The sequence below is a fragment of the Symphodus melops genome, assembly GCF_947650265.1.
Source record: "Symphodus melops genome assembly, chromosome: 18".
Classification (NCBI taxonomy): domain Eukaryota; kingdom Metazoa; phylum Chordata; class Actinopteri; order Labriformes; family Labridae; genus Symphodus; species Symphodus melops.
The window spans coordinates 20120755-20144291 of record NC_136708.1 but is presented as its reverse complement, the minus strand read 5'-3'; the positions used below and the strand labels follow the sequence as shown (position 1 = coordinate 20144291).

Here is a 23537-nt window from a genome sequence, read left to right as displayed (position 1 = left end):
GATGATGCATGTGTTGTGAGCTAACGGGCTTTAAAATACAAACTCCAGTTGCGACTTTTCCACTGTGCTTGCTCAAAAATAGAGGAAGGCGAAGTTTCACCGATCCTGCTGTGTAATTATGTTAATGCGAGGCCACTGGCTCGTAAGGAGGCTGTAATCAGAGGGTCAGCCTCCCTGAAAACTGTCCAAATGAAGAAATTACCGTGCACTCTGAGCCCTGAACCGCTTCCCATGAGCCCTTCACACGGCCCATTTATTTGAACTGGCTCTCACCCGCAGCAGGCCGCACTCCCAGGAACGGCTCGTAAAAGTCATCAGGTCCTCATTACCGCCATTACTATAATTATTTTCTATATTTAACCACGTGAAATGAGGCCAAATGAGTGTGCTGCTTCGCCCCTTTTTCCGCGAAACCACCCCGGGACACGTGTTGCAGTGGTGCAGCCCTGGTTTTTCACACTGCGAGAGACTGTGTGATGTTCTCGCAGACGGAGCGTACCACTTTTTTTTTTTTTTTTTTTGGGAGCACATTGGTTTGTTTTTGTTGTAAGCTGCTCCCGTTACCCTGGGGACACTTTGATTTGTGTGTGCTTGTATTTTATTTTTTTTTTGTGTATATGCATGCTTGTTTGCCAAAGCCGCGTTCATTATTAGTAGACTGACGTGAATCCCTGAAGAGGCCGAGCCAAAACCACCCAGAGAGCTCGAACTGAAAGCAAAGGTTGGAACCTTTCAACAGGCAGGCGGTGAAGTTACATAAGGTTTTTTTTTTTGGCCTGGTCAGCGCGGGCTCTCCCTTGAATGAGAGGACGTTTACACAGTTTGTGTTCAGGCGAGACGCTGGTGGGTAGTTGTTGATGTAGACTCTGAATGAGTCAGAGCAGAGAGAGAGGGGCTCGGGGTGGAGGGGCCTCACACAGCTGGGCCTGCAGACTGGATCGAGTGTCCCAGGTGTGAGACTCAGACAGCTCCGCTTTGCACGATTTCTAAAAACTAATGACAAAAACAGACAAGGTCATGAGAGGGTCCGTCTTTGCAGAGTGAAGAGAGAACTGGGAGCCCTTTAATATGAGTTAAAAGACTTCTGATCTGTTGATGTCAGCAAGTTGGCCAAAGATTGTTTGTCTGTTATTAATAAATGATCCCTTAATCAGCTAAATCAGACTGGTTGTCTTTGGGTCTACGACTGTTGGTTGATTAAACTTTGGTCTCGTCAAAGTTGTGTGTTGTTTTTCATGGGATGGAAAAGAATTGAGTTCATGCAAAAAAAAATAGTTTTACTCTTTTAGCCACATCATCTTAAGGTTTAAAGCGTCGGTTCTCAACTTGTCGAGCCTTTGGACTCATCCGGGAAAATTCTGATTTGTATTGTGCAGTTTGGAAATCAGCCGGTAAAAACAAGACAGAAACAAGAAAACCAAACATATCCAACATGTTGCACTTCACAGACTTATTTTCCTGTCCTGACCCATAACTGGCATACAATGAGTCAGCCTTTCAAAAGCTCCTACAGACCACCAATATCTGAAGTATGGAAAAGAGCAAATCCATTCAAAGTCTTAATACATGTATGCTGGGTGTTATTTTACAGTGTCTTGGTTCACCTCTGCCAGCCTGTGTTATGTATTTAAATTTGAGGTCAGGACCACAGTCGCTTCCAAGAAGCAGCACGAGTGCTCGCAACGCCTCGTTGGCGTTTAACATATCACTTCCTGGAAGCTCATCTGTGACAAAAGCAGAAGGGGCGTCCCCTCCCTGCCCGCCTCACACTGACAAACTGCAAACACATGTGTTTGAAGGAGGACCAATGGTGGGTGAGAAGTCACTGGGTTGTGACTAAATAATGTTTACACCATGAGATCAGACGCATGGTTTAATATTCACCTGCTGAGATTTGAACAATGCTGCCGGTTTGAAGCCAGGTTTAGCTGTTAGCATCCACAGCTAATAAGATTTTAGTTTCACATGAGCCTTGAGTTCAGATTTAAAGTGCAGTGTCACTCCACATGTTTGAAGTGGACTTTTCCACAGCTTTGCACAGAGGTGCTGTAAAAGTGATCATCATTTCTGTTTTAAGCTCAGCAGCAATAAAACAAAACCACAATGGGAGCTAATGTGTCATGGCCCCGTTTGGAGTCCTCGTGGTCCCCGGTCCACCTGAGGTCCCCACCGCAGCAGAACATCTCATGTGTATGTTCATCATGTTAGCACTTAATCTTGCTAGCAGTGTAAGGCGTGTAAAATGACGATGCCACTTTTATGTCGTATAATAGTGGCTTCAAAATCGATCAAAGAGTACTATCGCTTTCAACATCTCTGCCATGTCCACGGAGCGCCTGCTTTCAGAAATTACATCTCAAGTTTTTAAAAAAGAGCGGGGGACTATCCCTGTATGTGCCACATATTCCTGATATCAACAAAAGAGCAGAGAAAAACTCACCTGCCGACAGAAAATATAAAAGTTTCGTGCAGCGGCCGCATGACCTGGATGTCATCTCGTCCTCCGACTGACGTTGAATTTTCCTGAATGTTTACTGCCGCTTTCTCACATCAGCTCACCTTGACTTCACGTGTACTCGGAGACTGTGAAGGAGCATTCCTGGTAAAGTCGGGCTTGTTTTGCGTTCACACAGGCACACGCAAACCTTAAAGAGGTCGTGTCTCTAAGCTGGAAGAAGTGCAGCGATGAGTGTGTCGGTGTGGTTTAGGGGTAGAGGTGCTTTGGCCACAGTCTCTCTCACATCTCTTTCAGCCACCAGCTGCAAAGCGAGCCATCGAAAAAAGTGGTTTCAGAAGTTGCACGCGTTGGTTTGTGATCGTGAGATCTCTGTTATGAGTAGAGACACAGCATCCTGTCTCCCAATAATAATAATAATAGTAATGATGAAATTCAGGAATGAAATTCAACTTTTATATCACTTTTCTAAGTGTCACTTTTCCTGTCTGATTGAATCTCTCTCTAATAGGGGACCACAGCAGGCCTCTTTAAAACCACTTTAGGTTTGTGTGAAAGAGGCACGTACAACTCATCTCTTATTTAATTTAGATCACACAAGCAGTCTGCCTGTTTCCGAGTGGTTAAATAAAACTCATCATGAGAAAATCTTTCAGTAGGAACACGGTGATGTTTAACCTCTGAGACGTCTGTGCTGTCCCCTGTTTATCACGACACGTTGAAATCACAGTGATCATCGGTTCAGTTTACTCATGGATGCCTCTGCCAGCTCTGATCAGATTATTGGGACGAGCAGACACCTCATCGGGCGACATTAACCTCTCTGGGTCACAGTGGAGCTTGTTGCAGCTAGCTGAGCTGGTGGCCGTGGCCCGGGGTGATTGTCAGGGTGTAATTGTGCGTTGGGTGTTGCTGGCTAACGGCCCTGACAGACAGTGTACTCAGACAATAGCCAGGGAGGCCAGGCCCTCCGAGAGAGAGATAACGATGTTACTCACAGAGGGAGTTTCACATGGGAACTGGACCGTTAGCAAAGAGGAAGGCTAGCGAGGGTTCAAGAAAGCCACCAACCAGCAGCAGCCACACGGTGGACTTCCTGATTCCCACACTGAGCCACTGAAGCGTGAGGAATCCATCACTCGGATTAAGAAAGGCACAAGATGGGTTTGACTGAGTCATCTGCCACTTTCTAAAAACCCTCACTGGGAAGAAATGTACGAATATGCAAGTAGCTTTATATCTGCTAGCTAAGGTGTCATCTGCTGAGCTCTTTCCTTTTGATTTCAGTGGATTTAATCCAGAAAGCTTTGTTGCAAAGCGACCGTTGGTTCAGATTTAAAGTGTGATTTGGACTCTGCTGTTCCTCTGTTGTTTCATCTTCATTGTCAGACAGTTTAGTGCCGAAGCAGCAGCAATAACTGTGCACAAACAAAAAATGTGTCGCTTTCTTTTTTACTCTCCTCACAAAGCTTATCTGATTCTGGCTCGAGGAAATTATCAAATTGGGGGTTGTTGTTTTTTTTTGTTTCACAAACCAATGACAAGCAGAACAAACAGCCTCCCTCCCCTCCTATCATTAACTCACGATAAGGTGCCCTTGAGCAAGTGGTTAATCCCTTATTGTGTTATTGTGGAGCTCTCATAGATTTAAGTACAGGACTGTTCTTATGTAAGGCATCGCCCACAAGTTAAAGTTTGTTTTTAATGGAGTACAAAGCAGCTGAAAAGGAGTACTCATGCTCAGTTAACTCCTTCCCTGGATGAATAAAGGAAAGAGGGAAAAGATTGATGCATTTACGGAGGCAATTAGTCCTAAATGCCCCGCTCAGACACACAAGTGGCACACTCTGGGGCTTTCCCAATCTCCAAAATCTGTGGTTTCGGGTCATTATCCCTCAGCCTTCGCTGGCCTTTTAGATAACTGTGCCCTGGAGCGGGGCGCAAGCTGAGAAAATCCCATCAAGTTCAGATTGGTTTGGAAGACATCTGGTGCAAAGCTGGGGGCTAATGCTACTCTGCATGCTAATTTGATGTGCAGAGAGACGTTCACCAGCATGCCACTCACTAAAGCCTTTTTGCAAAACTGCCACTGAAGCAGCACAGTAACAAAGTCTGTAGTTTTAAAGTAAAATGATTACGGGAAATAGATATTTTCCCTTTTTTATGGAGAGAAGGATAACATTCACAGATTTTTTGTTAGCTAAACCTTAGCAGCTGTTAAGCTACATTTAAAGATTAAAACAGGCACTTACTAAAGGAAGCCAAACTCTGACAGATTAATATTGTGTTATGTTGCTTTTACCCAGGACAAGAAGTCTACGTACTGGTACATCTAGTCAGGTTTCAAAAGACGTCAGGAGCCTCCATCTTGTCAGATTTTGTAACTGTGCCTCCTCTTCTCTTCCTACACAGAACCTGATGGCCAAAGCATTGTACGACAACGTGCCCGAGTCCCCCGAGGAGCTGGCCTTCCGTAAGGGGGACATCCTCACCGTCATAGAGCAGAACACAGGGGGCCTGGAGGGATGGTGGCTCTGCTCCCTGCACGGCCGCCAAGGCATCGCCCCTGGCAACCGCCTGAAGCTGCTGATCGGACCCATGTTTGAGGCCCAGTCGCCGGCCGCGGCTTCCGCCTCCAGCGCCGCCCAGTCCTCCCCTCAGAGCTCGGCCTATCAGCAGAAGGTTGGCTCGGGGTCTCAAGGGCTCTACCAGGTCCCTCCGTCCCTCCAGAGTCCACAGCAGCAGAGTCAGCAGAGCATCTACCAGGTGCCCCCCTCACAAGACGTCTACCAAGTCCCACCGAGGAGCACGCTAGCAGCCGAAAACACTCCGAGCAAGGTGAGACCGCAGGCTGCCACTAATGACTATTTTCATTATCAGCGAGTCCGTCAATTAGTTTGAAAATGAATCTTTTAATCCGATCGTGCACCATGAAGAGCTAACGAGGCTGCACCAGCTGATTTCACTGATGAGCATTCCTTTAAGCAAAGAGGAAGGAGGCATGAGTGAAGCACACCTCAGAAGCAAGAACCAGAGCTCTGTCTGCTCTCTATCGTACATCTTCATGAAAAAATGTAAAAGAGAACCAAAAAAGTTGCCCCAGTCCACAGATTTTTGGCTGCACTTTAAGATGACACTGCAAAGTACAAGTTTAATCGATCAGATACAGAGAAAGAGAGGGAGATGGAAGCATACATAAATCCATATTACAGAAAGGGTTAAGAGATGAAAATAAACGGAGAGCTGTTTGTTTTCTGACCTGTGGTGGGTGTGGCCTTTGCTTGCGAGTGTGGTTATTAGACGTGAGAGGACATGGCACATTTACACCGTGACTTGCTCTTCGGCCTGCCTGCCTGCCACGACTCCCGTCGTTGTTATATCACGCTCACGCAGCAAAAGCAGCTTAAAAAGAGATTGTGGGTCTGCGATGTGAAATGTGCACAGGGTGTGCCTGGGCCTGGCGCTCACCACAGAGCAGGGTAGTGTTTTTTTTTTTTGTGTGTGTGCAGCGCTCCCATTTAGCTTTTCTTGTATTTTGGCACAGTGTGTGTGGCAGAGCCAGTCTGAGCCACAGAAGGGCAGTGAGCCTGGGAAAAACCTGTGGAAAAGCAAACAGCACAGAGCTGTTTTTGGTGGAGCGCAGCTGCCTCAAAGTAGGTTTTCTGTGTTTATCGACAGTACACAGGGTGGTTAGCAAACCCTGGTGTAGTCTTTTACATTGAAGCTATAAATATAATCGCCCAGGCTCTGTGTCCATTTTGTATAATGTATTTGTGTTTTTATTGGCTGGATGGTGCATCATTGAGGGCTCATGTATCTCAAGACGTCCTGGAAAATTCAGCCTGTTATTGCTACACAGAAGCGAACAGTTTCCCTTGTACTCACATTTATTCTAACGCGGAGGCGATAATTTGGACAAATGATCATCTCTATCATATCTGTGTCGAACTCTGAGGAGTAACTGGGATAAATGGTTTAGCTGCTGGCTCAATGTCGGTCCCAACAGAGCGATGGTAAAGGGCCGATGAATGGTAACATAATAACATGCAGTGATATTTAAACTAACAGAAGAAATGGAAAATGGAACAAAAAGAATAAATGTTGAGTTAACTGAATCCGACGTACCGAAGAATAAAATAAAATGAATTACAGCGAAGGGAGATTTCACAAGTTTGAGATTCTCCAGTTCAAATTAAAATCCATAAAATTCTCCACAATGTTTATAAAACCAGTTCACAAAACATTGCAAAGTAATATCAACATGTCTAATTATGTCTTTTACATGGAGCCCTCATCGTATGTTAGCGTTACAAAGTGTCACCTGTCCTTTGTCTGTAGTTTTCATTAGCATCATTATTGGTTTTCTATTTAAAACTTCCATAGTCTTGGTGAAATGATCCTGATGATTACAATGGGAAATCATCTGCAGGGCTGTGCTTGAACAGGACGGGAGAATGTTCCCGTTTATTCAACCATTAAAGTCTTTCCAACACCTCAGACATGAGCGTCCATCCAGGAGACGGGGAGTAATTATATGCTGGATGAGCTTTTAATATCCTGCAGTGTTTTTTCTTCTTCGAGCAAATCAGCTCCTGCAATCATAGAAATGAGCTAAGGTGTGCATTTCTCCAGGTAAATAGGCGGCAGACGCCGAGGGCTTAGAGGACTTAGTGTGATTCAGTTTGTGATAAAGTAAGCCTGGCCACAGGAGCTCAGAGAGACCTGTCAATCAAGCTCTCTAACAACACCTCTCTCTCTTCCTACGAGCAGGCCTCAAGGCTCAAACGAGAAGCGCTATCAAAAAAGGTTTTTTGTGATAACATGGAAAATGAAATGTGCTTCTCATGAGAGGACGTTTTTGTGCTGTAATCATGTTATTCAGAGATTGGATTCAGTTCTGGGCGTTTAACTTTCCCACCAATCTGTGGCTATCAAAAGTGGTGTAATTTTCAGCGGTTGTTCCTGTCTGTTAAATAGAACGCTGCTCACTGTGTGTTATACTTCTGTGTGTGTGTGTGTGTGTGTGTGTGTGTGTGTGTGTCTGTGTGTGTGTTTCAGGCGTTCAGACAGGGCTCTGTTGTGTTCCACTGACGTCTGACCGTGTTACAGAACGTCCATCGGTTTCTGTGGCCACATTCGTGATGTCAAACAGCAAAATCTGATGTTAAGACTGCGAAAATAATTTCAGGGAAAAGTGGAAAAAAAGGCAGCAAATTTGGCCGTCCAGTTTAAAAAGTCCTCGTTTCTGTTGGCATGATTGTTCGGCCTGTATTCAACCATTTGCACAAATATACACTTAGAGCTTTCATTTAGCTATTTGGTGAACAAAATCAAAGAAACTTAACTAGACTGTTGTTATTCAGCAGAAACCTAATATAAGTGTGTGCATCCACAGATTGCCTCTCAGAGTGTCCTGCATGGTGAAGAAACAAAGGTGTTCATAATAAGGTCAATAATAATAAAATCTATCAGATTAATTAGATTGTATCTCTTTTTTTTTCAACAAAAGCAACTAATATTCACTTTTTTAACCAAACTCATGATGAAGTTTGTAAATTTCTCTGTTTGCGAGATACATGAAGGATTATTTTATTGTATCTGAAGTTACTGAGTTAAACTGACATTCATTGCATATATAGTCTCCCACTAGGTATCGAATTATCCAGGAGACACAACCAGCTAACCAGCAGCTGATTCCACTTTGAAACTGTGTCGGCCCTGTGCACCTCATCACAGTATTTTTAGAGATTATTTTTGTTTTCCTGAAATCCAAAGCCCTGACCTTTGCCCTTAAAACTCAGTGTTGTTTACTGCAGCTCGTCTCTGTGGAGCAGATATAAATGACAGGCTGCGAGTGTTGACTCATGCTGCATGTGCTCAGAGCTGAAGGGAAAACAGACATTTCCTTGTCTTAAAGTGCAACACAGACACACACTTGCTTCCCAAATGATTATTAGGATTGATGCAGGCCTCCTGGACCGATAATCCCATCTCGTATTACCCTAAAGCCGCCCTGAGAGAAAGGTTCCTGTGCGAGCTCCACCATGCAGAGCTTTAAAGTTCCTCCTCAGTCATGTTGTGCCAACACGGCAGTGCAAATCCAGATTGGCGACTGGTTATTTTCCCCTTCATGTGGTGTGATGTTCTGGTATAAAAAAAGGCACGCTGAGGTTTGGCGCTCTCGGCCACTCTGGATGTTTGGTTTGATGCTGAAGCCTTGTCCTTGGGTGACCCTCGAGGGAGGGTGTGCTACGCAGCTGCCCCCCAACCCCCTTTAAACCCTGTGTCAAGGCTTTCAAGCTGCTCGGAGCTCTCGGCCACACAAAGAGCCTCCTCAGATGGAGGCCAGGAGAAGCTGTGCAACGCCTTTTTATCATTCTGCTCTCGGAGGCCCATTTTTCATCCGAGTCTGCTGCCTCTTCATTTCTTCTCCTCGGGCTCTGAAAGGTGTGTTTGTTTCACTGCATCAGTCTCTCCTCAGTGTTCTCATTTCCTGTGTGCCTCTCCCTCTGACTCAGGCGCTGAGGTCACCGCGTTCAAAGATGGGTTGGGTTCAGAGTTCAAAGATTTCAGACTAGCGTCTTATCTACTCCTTCCAGACGGCCCTTTCATTCCTGACTTCCCTTCTATGTGGTCTGTTCCCTGTATGGGTATTTCCTGCATCAGTCTGTCATACCCATAGATCCAATCTGCTCATTGGTGCCATAAAGAGGAATGGCTGCAACAAAAGGCTTAATAAACTCCCACACAACTGAAGGAAGTGCTCTGATAGCTGTTTATGGGTCTTAAGGGTGTGCCATCTACCTTGACAAAGTCGTCTTTGGGGAGAAACCAGGTTGTGTGTAATGAATGGCTAGTTTGTTTGCCTCGCTCATATTTTCTCTGCCTAATCATGCACACGACAATCCCCGCACCAGATAAGTGAGTTATTTCTTCCTGCAGCGGGCCGGCTCCTTCAGACGCTTGTCCGCTTGCCATTGTCGCGGTTGTGATGAATCGCTGGCCCATGAGGTTTGACCGTGCAGGCGAGGTCATAAATCAAGTCGCACCAAAACTAATCTGCTGCGCGGCGTGCATACTGAGAGGACTTTCTCCCCTTGAAAGTTTCCAACTTGACAAATGAGTAGAAGAACAAGGGAGGGAAGGCAGGAAACGCTCCGCTGAAAGCTAACATTTAAGCAGCAAGGCGGCAATTACCAAAAGCAAACTTGACATTCAGATCGTTTCATCCAAACAAAAGAAAGGGATTCAGTTTAACAGTCGGTGATAGAAGACAAAAAGGGAATCCTAGTCACTCAGATGTACACAATAGATTTCATTTTTATTACTTTGTTGATCCGATCAAAAACTCAAAACTTTAATTTCCCCACCAAATTACCCTCTACTATAGTTTGAGTGTAGTGCTAATGAATACAGACAAGCACGCTAACATGCTAAACTTAAGAGGCTAAAGTATTTAATACCTCAATTTAATTGTAATCTACGTGACTCCTATCTGTAATTATTCGGCGATAGATGTGAAACTACTACTGAAATAAACAACTACTTCTTACTGTAAGTGTATTTGTAATGGCATGTTTACTGTTTAGCATTAGCTGTTAGCTAAATGTATTGCCTTACGTTAGCAAGACTTTCCAGAGCTGCAAGCATGTTTGTAGTTTTTGGCTGTGTGCGAAAAACCAAATAATTCATACTAAGTATGGAAACACATTGTAATTCATAGCATGCACTTTTGTGTTAACAAGAAATGCCTGGATGTTAGCTATCTTAATACAGAATATACTGTTACAAAATGTGGTGGGCAGCGTGTTACTCGACACTACTCTGTGGTTTTTAGACACCGCCTTTGTTTTGTTCCCAATAAAGAATAATGGTTCTGATCCAAGATCGGAATATATGACTCTTTGGTAAACATAACATCTTAAAGTCCGAGTTTTGACAATGTCCTTGTTACAAAGTGGATACAGTTTAGCGTTAGCTTTCAGTTCAAAGTACGACCATGCCTTCACACGTCCTCACAGAGCTGCTAACATGATCAGAGAGTCTTTGTCGAGCTCCCTTTCAAGATCAGCGGGTCACTGAAGACATTTCTCATCTCACATAATCCCCCCCTCGGTTTCTCAGAGGACTGTCTCATGATGATGTTTTTTTTTCCTAGAAAGTAAACACTGAATGTCAGACACATCTTTTAGCATTACGTCTCTTCGGATTATCACGCCAGCGGATTACAAAAGCTGCTTTGATCAGAGGGGATGAAAGAGGATCGTTTTATTAGTGCGTGAATCAGTGTGTTCTCTTATAATGCTCCTCATTAGGGGCCCGCTCACTGTTTGGGTTTCTCCTCTCGGTCGTGTTATGGAGATGGCCGTGAGCCTCGCAGGATTCACGAGTTAATTACCTGCATTAATTAGTTTGGCACTTTAATAGGCTGGTGCCGCTGCGAGTGGCGGAGGGGAACATTATTGAGCAGTTCTGAGTAGGGAAGGAAACTGACCCAAAACACACAGCAAAGGACGTTTTTGTACTGTGATTCAGCAAAGAAGAGAAGGACGCACCCTACATCTCAATGTTGTCACATTAAAAACTCGAATTTGACCTAATATATGACTGATGGCATGGTTAAGTGGAACAGCTGGTGGTGCAGATTTGATTTTTCAGTTGACCTTGCACTGTGCTGAAAAAGTTACTGGTAAAAAAACAAAAAGGGTGAGGTGGTCTTTTACAGCATTCAGATGGACGGATAAGAGAACAAGAGAGAAGATGAGGAGGCGTGAATGAAGACGTGGATGGACGAAATTCAAAAGAGTGCCACTTTGGCGGCCGTCTCTTTTATAAACCGATCCTTTGGTGACAAAAGAGTGCATTAGGGTTGTTGATTTGTGTCAGCAGGCCATTAGCAAGGGGAAGCGCTTGTGCGTGCATGTACAGTCTATGGCGTGTACGTAACCAATGAAAAGGTGAGAAGTGATGATTTCCTGGGAAATCTTCCCACAAACACAGACCAGAGGGGCAGAAAGTCGACCCCTGCTAAGGCTGAATGATGTGGCTGCAGACGTGATGTTGTTCTCTGTAGAGTTTGAACCTAACATGTTTGAACTGGACTTTTTTTTCTTCTCTGTTTGTCATCTGTCTTACATGTGCGAAACAACGTTGAATTTTAAACATGTACTTGACAAATGAGAAGAAGAATAAGCCCCCTCTTGTATTCCACTTTTAATCAAGCTTTGTCTAAAATATATGATACGTTTCAACAACAAAGACGTTTTAATCTTAGCCTTGAAGACATTCGGCTCATATTTTAGAGGTTTTTATTTTGGGCCTTCAGAGACGGGACGGTGGATAGAGAGCGAGTGGGGAATGACGTGCAGAAAAGGAGCCACAGGCCGGGCTCAAACTCCGGTCGAATCAGTGAAAGACAGTGAAACATTTGACAGTGTAAGTTTTATCTGCACTCACAGACTGACAACATGAAACAATCGGTGAACTTTGAAGTTATGTTTAAGGTTTGAAACCTCGGCCACAGGGAGGAGAGACGGAGAGAATTCAGTCTGGATAGACGATCCTACAGACGAGGTTTTCCAAAGACAGAAGTCACTTTGTCCACAGAGGTCGCTCCGCACAGGAGCCTGAAGCTGACTTGGTGAAGATGAAAAGTAGGTAATTAAAAAGCGTTGCAGTTAATTTCGATCTGGGATGACGTGTTTCGCTGCAGAATAATAACAGGCTCTGATTCTGCTGATCGTTCACTTCCGTCAAGCGCTCGTCATGATTCCATGAAATCTCGTTCTAAAAAGCTCATGAGGTAGTTGTTGACGTTATGACGACACCTCTCAACGCTCTGTGAAGTTAAGCTGGAAACTCCTACCTGCTCAAACCCGAGCCTGCAGAGTAAACGCAGCGTTGCTGAAAGAGCCGTGAGTCACTTAACGAGGCGTGTGTTTGACTCCTCGGGGCCCCAGTTTAAACCTGATCTCCCTTTTAGTCGCTGTTCCGCCTCCTCCACCAAGGAATCTTTCAGCCTCCTATCACCTGAGCGGGAACAAAATGTTTGCTCAAGTCCGCCTGGCTCCTCGTGATGTCATCGCTCGATGAAAGGCCCTCTGCCCGCTGCCACCGCCGCCACGTAAGAGCCGACCTCATTGGTAGCTGTAAATATTTACCCACCAGCAATTACAGCAGCGCCGAGCAGCTTCGGAGCAACAGCCTGCTGGGTAAACAGAGGGCAGAGAGGGGAGATAAATGAGCGGTGTGCATCTGGCAGCGGGGCTGATGGGAACGAGTGCCGCTCGAAGCAGTGACACGTACCTGCGGTAAAGGTCGCCCCCGGGTCCTTGACAGACACCGAGCTGCCATCTGCCTGTGACAGCGGAGTCCAGAGTTCGTCTCCTCGTCAGCAGGAAGGAGTCACTTTGTTGTTTCTTCGCAAAAAAAAATACCAGCTCCCAATCTGAGGCGTATTCAAGTTTAGCTAACGATGAACATAAATACGTCGAGGTTAGCAACCATAGATCGAAAGACAAAACAACAGCAACAAAGTGATGTACAAACTAGAATTACAATCTAGCTGAGTTGCAGAGAGAGAGCGCCGGCTGAAGTGTCGGAGCGAGCCCAAAGCAGAGAGTCTATTTCTTCTTCTGCTGGTTTATTTCAGATCCTGGTGTGACGCCGTTAAAGCCCACAGTGAATGACCCCACAGGCCCTGCTGGGATGATGTATACTCGGATAGGAATGCCAACAATGAACACCTTAAATCACCGCGGCCTTGTTCTGATCGCCCTCATCAGAACCATATGGACTACTGTTAGTCAGACTCCAGCTCACATGAATGGCATTCCTTTCCATACTAGGAGACGTACTCTCATTTTTCCGTTCATCTCACTTTCCACCTCTGTTAGCCTTTTCCATAAATCTCTTTTACAAACCAGCTCCCTCTTCCCCCCCCCCCCCCCCCCCCCTTCTCCATCTCTTCTTCTTCTTCTTCCTCAGAGACGTTAATCCCATTCTCAGTTGGCTTAAGTTACAGCTCCTACTGCTCAGGCTCGCGTTAAATCTCTCCACACAACCAGAAATGTAATAAGGATATTAACTCTGCTATATACTGGGACTAAAGTCTTATACGTCCCCGGAGACTTGTCCCTCTGCCAGGAAGCCATGCGTATGGTTCTTATTTTGGAGCCCCGTTAATGAACCCAGCTCGCCCCAGAGTGGTGATAGCCGTACGTGGAGGCAATAAGAGAAAGACATTCCTGACATTCCTGTGTCTGTCAGACGCAGCAAGGAGGTCTGCAGCTCTGCTTTTAGGGACGACGTCGGGAGGGGGGGGAGGGGGGGGACGGAAACGTAAGCATTAGGAGGTGTGGAAGGACTGATTAGTGTGACTGGAAAAAAAAAAGAGGAGAGAAAATGTGGTTTTAAAAACTGGAACAAAACCGTCACTTGCGTTTGTTTATTTGTTGGGATCCCTTTGAGCTCAGCTGTCCTTCCTCATATAAAGAAAAAAAACATTAACATCACTATATAGTCCAAAAAAACCCATCACATTTAGAAGACAGCATTACAACAACATTTAACACATTAGCACGTTTTAGAGAATACATGAAACTTTACTATCAATCATATCAAACACAAAGAACTGAATTTGAATAAGGTTAAAAAGATATAATGCCCCAGTGTGTCTCTTTGTTTGCTTACTAAAAATAGATTTTTGTTCATTTAGTTCAGATTGATGGTAAAAAAAAAATCCATGTTTTCATTGCTCCACATACAGTGTGACTGCTGCATATACTGTAGTATCACGGGCATACATTTGCATTTGTTAATGTGACAGGTGAATCATTAGTAAAGGTACAATTTGAAACTAATGCTTTTAAGATTCGTGGGGGGGGGGGGGGGTCTGGTTTGATAATATATGGTGCACAGCTGACAGGAAGCTCTGCAGTACCAGGTTTCTGTTGATCTCTTTGCTTCCTGGGTTGTTTACAAGCAGCCTGAAACGGGGAGGATGTCGGTCCGTCTCTGTCGTCGAAGCATCTCGAGCTGAACTGTTAACACTTATTGTCCCCAGATTAAAAACAGGTCACAACAATGGGGCACACACACACACACAGTGTGTGCAGCTGGTTGGTCAGGCCGCTGTGTTTGTAGTTTGCTGCTTTGCCCCAGGTGTCGTTTTTTTTTTTTTTTTTTTTCCTTCACTGCAGCTCTGACTGTTTGTCTCTCCTCCCCCCCTGCTGTGATCTGACAGGTGGTGACCCCGACCAGAGTGGGACAGTCCTACACCTACAGCCCGGGACAGCACAACCAGCAGGACCTCTATGACGTCCCACCAAGTAGAGCACAGGGGGTAGGTGTCTCATGTGTCCACAGCATGTACAGCTAATAATAAAGCTTGGTTTGAATCTCATCCTGTCAATAAATCATCAGTGCTCCATCTGATTTCACGTGACAATAAGGTGACATGTTGACTAACTTTACTGAGGTTCATCTATGTAGGAATAAAATTAAGTCAAAATGAAAAAATCGATTTATCGAAATTTACAGACCGCTCAGACCAAATCTGATTGGTTGCCTGGAGCAGACGAGAAAACAAAAATCTTGCGTTGCTCGTTCTGAAAGCTTCATGGATCTTTGAGTTGTGTGATGGAACCATTAAGGGTTACGTACCGCATCTTCTTCTCTCATATGAAGGGTTAAAGTCGGAGGTTTTTATTTGTCGGTGAGAGAGCTGCTCCTTTGATCTTCAGTTTGTTCTGTTTCTATTCTCCGCCACACTTCCTGTTCTCTGCAGCAGTGACCTTCGTTTCTGAGAAGAGATCCTCGACAATTACAGTTCTGTCCTGTCATCTGGCCGTCAGCTGAGAAACACTTCAGTGTAGAAAGTTTTGTAATGTCGCATGTTTCTTAGTTTAGCGAAACTGTTTCTCACAGTGCTCAAACCCCGTAAAAAAGTCGACCTTTAGACAGTAAGTTGTGTGTCTTATTGGGCCCAGTGACTTCTGGGAAACATTGAAACCTCTGAGCGTCCTTTACTTCAAATAAGATTTCACATGAAAGAGTCTCTCTTTCAAAGGAATCAACTCATTAATAACACGGTTTTACATTTTCTCATCTGTGAGTAAGAGTCTGCCTCTGTCGCCTCATGTAGACACCAAATCCCATAATGCAACAGTCTTTTTTTTTTTTTTTTTTTTTTTTTAAATGACATTAAGCTGCTTTATTGTTATTGTTAGAATTAGATTTTTCCCGAGCAGCCAACAAAGCTCCAAGTGTCCAATTTTTTTCACTCACTCATCGTCGACCTTTTCATTTCAGATTTACGATATTCCACCCGGTCAGATGTTTCCTGCTGCGAGAAACCAGGGGGTCTACGATGTCCCCCCATCTCAAATGGACCTGAGGACGGGGGGACAACATGAGGGCGTTTATGACGTGCCTCCCTCTTCACAGGGGGTAAGAGAACATTTTAGCACTTTGCAGATTTTCCACCAGAACGAGACGGTTCATCAGTCCGACACTCAAGTGAAGTCAGTCTAAAAGGAAGCGGTGGCAGAAAGTATTATTTTACGTTTATTGATACAGTTTCTAGTATTTCTTTTAATTGTGCGTAATAAATGAATAAAAAGTCAAATGGCATATTTATGACATTCTTGTGGCGGCTTTAAATGAAAGCTTCGCCTGCCAGTAGAGTTAAACCAAAACTCCCAGAGTACGGTTCAGTGTCGAGGACATAACTCTTCTCCTTCCAGAGCCTCTAAGATTTCCCCAGACTGCCAGACCCGACCGGGCCGAGCGCCATCAGTTTGTTTGTAATAACCTGAAATATGCCGGGACCTGTTATTTGCGTCATTCCTAATTACAGTTTTGGGGTAAGCCTGTCTAGCTGTAAAGAGTGCATTTCAAGGCTGATGGAAATCACTCACAGGCGGGCGTTTCACTCGGGCCCACTGCGCTCCCATCGCGCTCGCCGCTCCGAGTGGAGTTAGTGGGAGGTCAGAGATCCGATGGGCTCTCGACTCTGCGTTAGAGGAAGGAATCTGAGGCAGAAAGTTTGAGGTTGTAAATATAGTATTGACACAAGCCAGTGGAGGCTTTCACTTCCTCAACGTCTAACTGTTCTGTTTAGATGGTGAAAACCAGAAGTGCAGTCAGCTTTTTCCAGTGAGCTGATTTCTTTACTGTCATGTAAACCAGAGCAGCGGTTTCTCTTGGACGTCCGTCGTCCCTTTAGAGCATTTTATCTTTAACTTAAGGGCAACTAGTGCCAATCAACAAGCCTCTGATTGGAAAGAACTTCCCCCTCTGAGCCACAAATCGTGTGACATGGCAAATTTACACTTTTTCTGTTCGACAAATAATCCTGTCAGAAGTTTGGAAAACTCAGATACTGTATGTAGGAAGAGTGAAGTGAATACAACCTGCTTTCTTCTTTTTGGCCAGCAGGGAGAGAAAAAACTCTTCTGATCCTCACTTGATGTATTTCCCCAGTAAAACTAATCGAATGAATTAATAAGACGATTGACAAGACGCCTCAAATATGTCCCTTCAGGCTCCGAAAACAAGATGGCGGTGGCCAAAGTGCCAGACTTGATTCTTTAAAACTCGTCCTGAATCCGATGGGTGACATCAAGTTAGCTGAAACCTCTCTTATTCCTAATCTGATCCTCTGTTGAGTCACGGTATCAAACCTGAGCCCAGTTTATAGAAACGCTGTTCTTTTGGAGAACAGGAGTTTGGACCACATGAATCTACCAGAGTCGAGAACACGGGTCAGGGTTCCCCGAGTGAAGGGATTTAAAAAAAAACATAGAAGTACTATGTCATCATAAACCATATAATGAACATCCAACCATCTGATTACCGACGTGCTGCATCTAAACACGGATTTACAGGAAGCACACAAGTCTCCTCTGTTCACCTGCATCACCGGGTTTTCTCTGATTCAATTGGTCACTTCCACGCATCGTGTTCCTGATTTACAAGGAACAAAGTTCTGTTACAGTTCAGGACGAGCTCAAATGAAGAACATGCTGTGGAGGCTGAGCCACGTTAAAGCAGCTGCAGACTGAAGATAGAGTCTGTTTCGTGTCCTATTGTTCTTCTGTTGTGTTCTGGGTTTTCCAAACGGAAAGATGAATACCAAAAGACTTTTCAGTGAATCCAGCGTTTTGGGGGTGGAGTTGGAGACAGCTGACACGAGCCAAAATAAATGTTTTTGTCTTTGTCGTTCAGCATGTTTAGGATCTTTTTAAAAGCCGATCTAAACATCTTTTATTGCCTTCCTCTGCAGGTCTACTCGGTGCCTCCCTGCAGGACCAACCCCGCCCTCGAGGAGGGGAACTACGACTTCCCGCAGTCTCTCAAACACAAGCAGGAAGGCATCTACGACGTGCCGCCGCCTGCCCTCACCAAGCCCACCCAGAGCCCCCAGTCCAATTACGATTTCCCCCCCAACGTGGAGCCTTCTGTCCACCACCACCAACAACCGAACGCCAACGGCAACGAAGGCATTTACGACGTACCTCCGCCTGCTCTGCACTCTGGGGCGGGGTCCCAGAGGGATGTGTACGACATCCCTCGGGGCGTGCAGCACAGAACCTCGCCGGCCGACAGAGACGGCGGCAAAGGCATCTACGACATCCCCGCTCAGGACGCTCGCGCCGTAGCAGACGTGACGGACGGAGTGAATCGCCTGTCTTTCTCGAGCACCGGCAGCACGCGCAGCAGCATGTCCACGTCCTCGTCCTCAACGGGGTCCAGCTCCGAGGGACGCCTCGCGCTGGACGTGGACGCCGCCCTGCAGAGGTTGTACCGCCTGCAGCAGTGCGTTGACACCTCAGTCGGGGCGTTGCACTCGATGTCAGCCTCCCCTCACTGGAGGACTTTCCCTTTCATGGAGCGCCACGCTAACGACGTCCGCACGGTTCTGGACAGGGTGCGGGCCACTCTGGGGGACTTTGTCGTGTTTGGTCGAGGGGCTGCAGCCAACGCCACCGCTCTGTCAGACTCCAGCCTGCACAGTAAACTCAGACGACAGCTGGGCCGCCTGGAGGACTCGCAGCAGATCCTCCTGCAGATCTATCAGGTCCTGGAGAACTGCAGCTGGGCTCTGAACGCCTTAGCGTCGTCGGGGAGACAACACAACAAGAGCGACGAGCTGGATCGCTTCGTCATGGTCTCCAGGACGGTTCCCGACGACGCCAAGCAGCTGGCGTCCACGATAGGCAGCAACGCGGAGCTGCTGTTCAGGCGGACGCACATGGACGGATCGTTCTCCATCGGGAGCACACCCGAGGAGAACGTGATCCACCCGCTCACCTCGCCCTCCTCGGATAACGACAACTACGGAGGACAGACCAAACCCTTCCCCGTGTCCTCCAGCCAGGACAAAGACAACATGAACAACAGCGAGAAGTGCGTGAAGAGCTGGATGGAGGACTACGATTATGTTCATCTGCAGGTAAATGTTTAAAAAGAGAAAAGTCTCCGGAAAGTTTCAGCTTCTTAATCGTCCATTTTTGGAGAAAGCCTTCATCCTAAATCAGTCGGCTGAAATATCAATTGTTCTCTTCAGGGCAAAGACGACTTTGAACGGCAGCAGAAGGAGCTCCTGGACAAAGAAAACATCATAAAGCAGAGCCAGGTCCAGCTGGGACAGGAACAGGTGAGACTTCCCCTCGGATGCAGACGATGATGATGATGATGATGATGTTGCCCTGAACGATGCTTTTAGATTGATAACGCGACATGATAATCCATCATAGATGTTTACATATTCATGTCGTGCCATCAGACACGCACAGCTGGTGACATTTAGAGTCTCGTGGGTGCAGAGACGCAACGAGACTGAAGCCAGAGGACTTCTCTTTTTTTTTTTTTTTTTTTTTTTTTTGTGCAGCCAGATGGAGTCTCGTAGTTTCACACAGAGTGTAGAAATCGTTTCACCGAGATTTCATTAAGAAGCTTTAAACACATTTTTTTCATCAGATTCTTAATGGGACACAATTTCAACTGCTTTTTATTGATTTAGTTAAGATTTGTATTTGTCACATGCTCATATAGATTTGCAGTGACATGAAATGACTGCTCCACAAGGCCATACAAATGTAGAAATGTAAGATTTATCAACACGTTTCGAACCCTATTAGATTATTTCTGTTAAATCAGAAAAAAAATAGAACAAGAGTGTTTGTAAATGAGTCTATAATTTCAATCCTTTCACTCTTCACAGATCAATCAGTTCAAGAAGCTGGAGCAGGAAGTGATCAAACCTGTGGAGAACGACATCACACAGTGGATCTCCCACCAACACTCGGGCTCCTCCCCCTCTGACTCCTCCTCCTCCCTGTCCCCCTCCACCCCTGTGTGCGCCCGGGACCGCCAGCTGCTCAGCTTCTACTCGGAGCAGTGCGAGCAGCACTTCGTCACGCTCCTCAGCGCCGTGGACGCCTTTTTCGGCTGCGTCAGCGCCGGGCAGCCCCCGCGCATCTTTGTCGCTCACAGCAAGTTCGTCATCCTGAGCGCGCACAAACTGGTCTTCATCGGAGACACACTGTCCAGGCAGGCGACGGCGCCCGAGGTGGCCAACAGGGTGATGAACTCCAGCAACGTGCTGTGTGACTTGTTAAAGACGGTCGTGGCTGCGACTAAAACGGCCGCGCTGAACTACCCGAACACGGCCGCCATCCAGGAGATGGTGGACAGAGTCACGGATCTCTCGCATCACTCGCAGCAGTTCAAAGAACAGTTGATGCAGTTGGCCAATTTGTGATTTACACCCGCGTCGCTCCGGTGAATTTCCTCACAGACTCCAAGTGTACATGCTTCGAGCATAAATCTATATATTTACAGTTCATTTATATATAAATATATATATATTGCTCCTCATCTTTAAGCCTTTTTTTGACGTTGTACATAGTCAGTTCTGTAAATATCTGCTCTATTTTTGTTTAGATTGTTTTATATTATGGTATGAATATATATGTAGATGCAGTTTTTTGGTGTCCGTAGGATCATGTAGATGTTTTTCGTAACATTCCTGTCGTATATTATTCATAAAGCACCTTATGAGATGAGTCCTGTTCTTTCATTTTTACCTGTAGAATGTCGTCGATGTGTCTTTACTGCTGGACGTGACAGTAAATCTCCCTGTAAATCATGTTATTGTGCAAATGTGTGTGCGTGTGTGTACTTGTGTGTACTCGTGTGTGGAGCTCCCCACAAAGTAAAGGATTGTTCTTAACCGTGGGACTGTGTCGTTCATTTCCTCTGGCGTAACATAGAAGACAAAGTAGCTGTGATTGGAGTCAGTTTTAGTCATAGACTGTAAATATTAATATATACAGAGGCGGAGTCTCATCAGCAGCAGCCGCCATGCTGGAAATGCTGTCTCACCCGAACTTTCAGACAACCTAACGACAGGCTCAGATGAGTTTTAAGCTTCTTGACCATCTGTTACATCACGTTCATAAAATCAAAAGAGTGCAAAGGCCAATAATGGTTATAAATGTATTATATAATGCCCCTGTATTATATAATCGATAAGATGTATTCTGGGGCTTTATTCAGAGAGGACAGTGACCCGCCTCTGGACAATGATTATGAATCTGATGTGACTCTTGAGCTTCTCACATCTCACAGTCTTACCCACATAACATCATCATGCCAGGAATGAACATTCACTGTGCTATGATCTCCAGTTTAGTGGTGAGCAAGAGAACTTGCATAAAGAGTGGATTCAAGCAACGCTTTTCTAATAATACCAAGAAGAACTACATCGGAAAATACAAAAGCTCAACAGGTTTTTGGTTTCTTATGTGACTGCGCTTGTCCAAAGTCCTGTCAGATTGAATCAAATCCCAGCACGGCCCCCGGGGGATGTTTTTGATTTGGAGTCATATCTGATCCGAGTTATTTGTACCTTCTAATCTTAAAAAAAAAAAAAGTCTGAGAGGGCTGAACGGATTTCACAGTGAGCAGGGACGCGGCTGCTGGATGACGTTCCTGTGCCAAATACTTCCTTAGTTTGTAGAACATTAGACGTGACACACAGAAAATAATGAGGGGCAAGGAAAGGACAAGACGCTGCTATACACATCCTCTGGACCGTGAGAATTATGGTTTTCAGACAGGACCGGACATTTCCTCTGCTTTAAAGTGTAGTGAATCCATATAATGTGCATAAAGAGGGAGCATAAAGGCTCGGTGTGTTTTCCACATCTAAACCTGCTCCTCTTTATAATCTGAGTGACATTTAGTATGTCCCTGTCGAGAACTTGCTTTCAAGATTGATTGATTGGAGTTAAGAAAACATGCTCAGTAACATTTCCACTCCCCCCCCCCGCCCCCCTTCTCTAAGCTCCCAATCAGGAAATCTCATTAAAAATCCTCCGAGCTCACACAGGCTGGCACTTACAAGCAATCTAACTGTTTTTATTATTCTACGCATTCCTCGCTGTGCTCTCCGGGGAGATGAGAGAGAAAGGAATTTGCAATGACTTTTAAAAGAGTTCCCATTTAACACAAACTGCCACAACGACGTGGTAAATCAGGAGACGTCTCTCTGGTCACAATAAAGAGTCTGTTTTTGAACACGTAGTCTCTGCCATTAAAAGGCCTGAGAGCAGGAAACAAAGATGGAGTTGAGAGAAAAGTTTAATTTAACGCCACTTTTAGGATGAATATTTAATACAAGAAAATAATTTACACTAAAGATAAAAGCGTCCGAAAAGTGCAGCAAAACTGCGACCTGTGGTGCTTTTGTAGTCGAGAGCTAATGTTAGCATGCTAATACGACTAAATTCAGATTTTGAGTCAAATTAATAGATTTGCTTTTAATCCCTTTCATCGGATTCACAGTTTAAAGAACATTTAACGGAAAGATAGAAAACTACATTTTATAAAAAAGACGAGAAAAAACTGCAAAGAGTCCCATCAACACATTAGGAAGCTGTTAAATGTAAAAAATATACATTTATGTTATGATGTGCAAAAAAATCCTCAACATAAAATATCTATACTTTGTCTTAAGTTACCATTAGCTAGTGTTTCGCTGGGAAGCTTTTTGTGTTGTTTCTGTTGTCTTTTAAATTACATACCCAGATGTTTTTTATTGTATATATTCAGGGGTGTTAGCTTAAGCTAAAGCTATAACCTCTCTTTGTTTAGTTGTCTTTTTTTTTACTTTGTTTGGCAGTGATGAGTGCATCTCAGGCCATGATGTGGCTCCAAACAAGTGAGAAAAATAGCTCTTAGGTGATTAATGCCTGAGACCTGGGGAGAAAACAGTGAATCAATGGGCTATTTCAGTCTTGGCAGCTCTAATATATCCACACAGGCCAGTACACACAGTCGTGCACTGAACAGCAGCAGAAGCTTCTGTGTGTGTCCGTCACCAGGGGCAGCCTGCCAAACATCTCGTAAATGGCTGTCTTTTGGCTCGCCACAATTGCACACTAACTACGCAAGGTGCTGCAGAGACAAAGAGGGCTGAAGCTGCATTTTAGCTTAAGTCCCCTGGAGCAGTTGTCTCCTCGCTCCCCGATGAGATACCGTCTAGTCGAAGCTCGAGAAACAGCAAACAGGTGTTGGACTGCTGAGGTGGAAATCTGCAGAAAAAAAGAAGTCAGCTGCTCACCTGTCGGTTGAACACACTGACAGTAAAAGGTCATCAGGGAGGTGAATGTGCACTACCACAGGCCAACTACAGGAGAGCTTGGGCTGGCTCTTAGCTGTAAATAAAGAGAGAGAGAGAGAGCAAGTTAGAGGAGCGTTGCAGAGTCTATGTCATTTCCTTGGCTTACCACAATCATTTCCTGTGAAGTATTTGCAGGCTTCAAAATTACAGCTTCGTAGCTCCACGGGGCCTAGTTTTCAGCAACAAAAAAAAAAAAGGCCCCAGCTGCAGGCAGAAACACACTGAGCCAGATCTTAGGGAGAGGTGGCATCATTAGCATGAATTAAACTAGCAGTGAAGGTTTGCCTCAAAGTCAATTTACTGTAAGTGTGGTTTCTTAATGTTCTGCATGTGTTTAAAGTGGATGATGAGCGAATGATATTTTGTAAGGCTGGATTCTCAACTTTTGAG

At 45.1% G+C, this 23537-nt stretch overlaps 1 protein-coding gene across 1 annotated transcript in view; it reads left to right on the top strand.

The window, feature by feature from the left end:
• nedd9 (neural precursor cell expressed, developmentally down-regulated 9) overlaps window positions 1–20698 on the top strand; it is a 28791-nt gene extending 8093 nt beyond the window's left edge. The window contains exons 2-7 of the mRNA XM_079368082.1: window positions 4868–5293; window positions 14700–14798; window positions 15767–15904; window positions 17742–18911; window positions 19026–19115; window positions 19683–20698. Of these exons, the coding sequence (XP_079224208.1) occupies window positions 4868–5293; window positions 14700–14798; window positions 15767–15904; window positions 17742–18911; window positions 19026–19115; window positions 19683–20222 (2463 nt within the window). The 3' untranslated portion in view covers window positions 20223–20698. The remainder of the gene's footprint in view (window positions 1–4867; window positions 5294–14699; window positions 14799–15766; window positions 15905–17741; window positions 18912–19025; window positions 19116–19682) is intronic.
• The last annotated feature ends 2839 nt before the right edge of the window (window positions 20699–23537 follow it).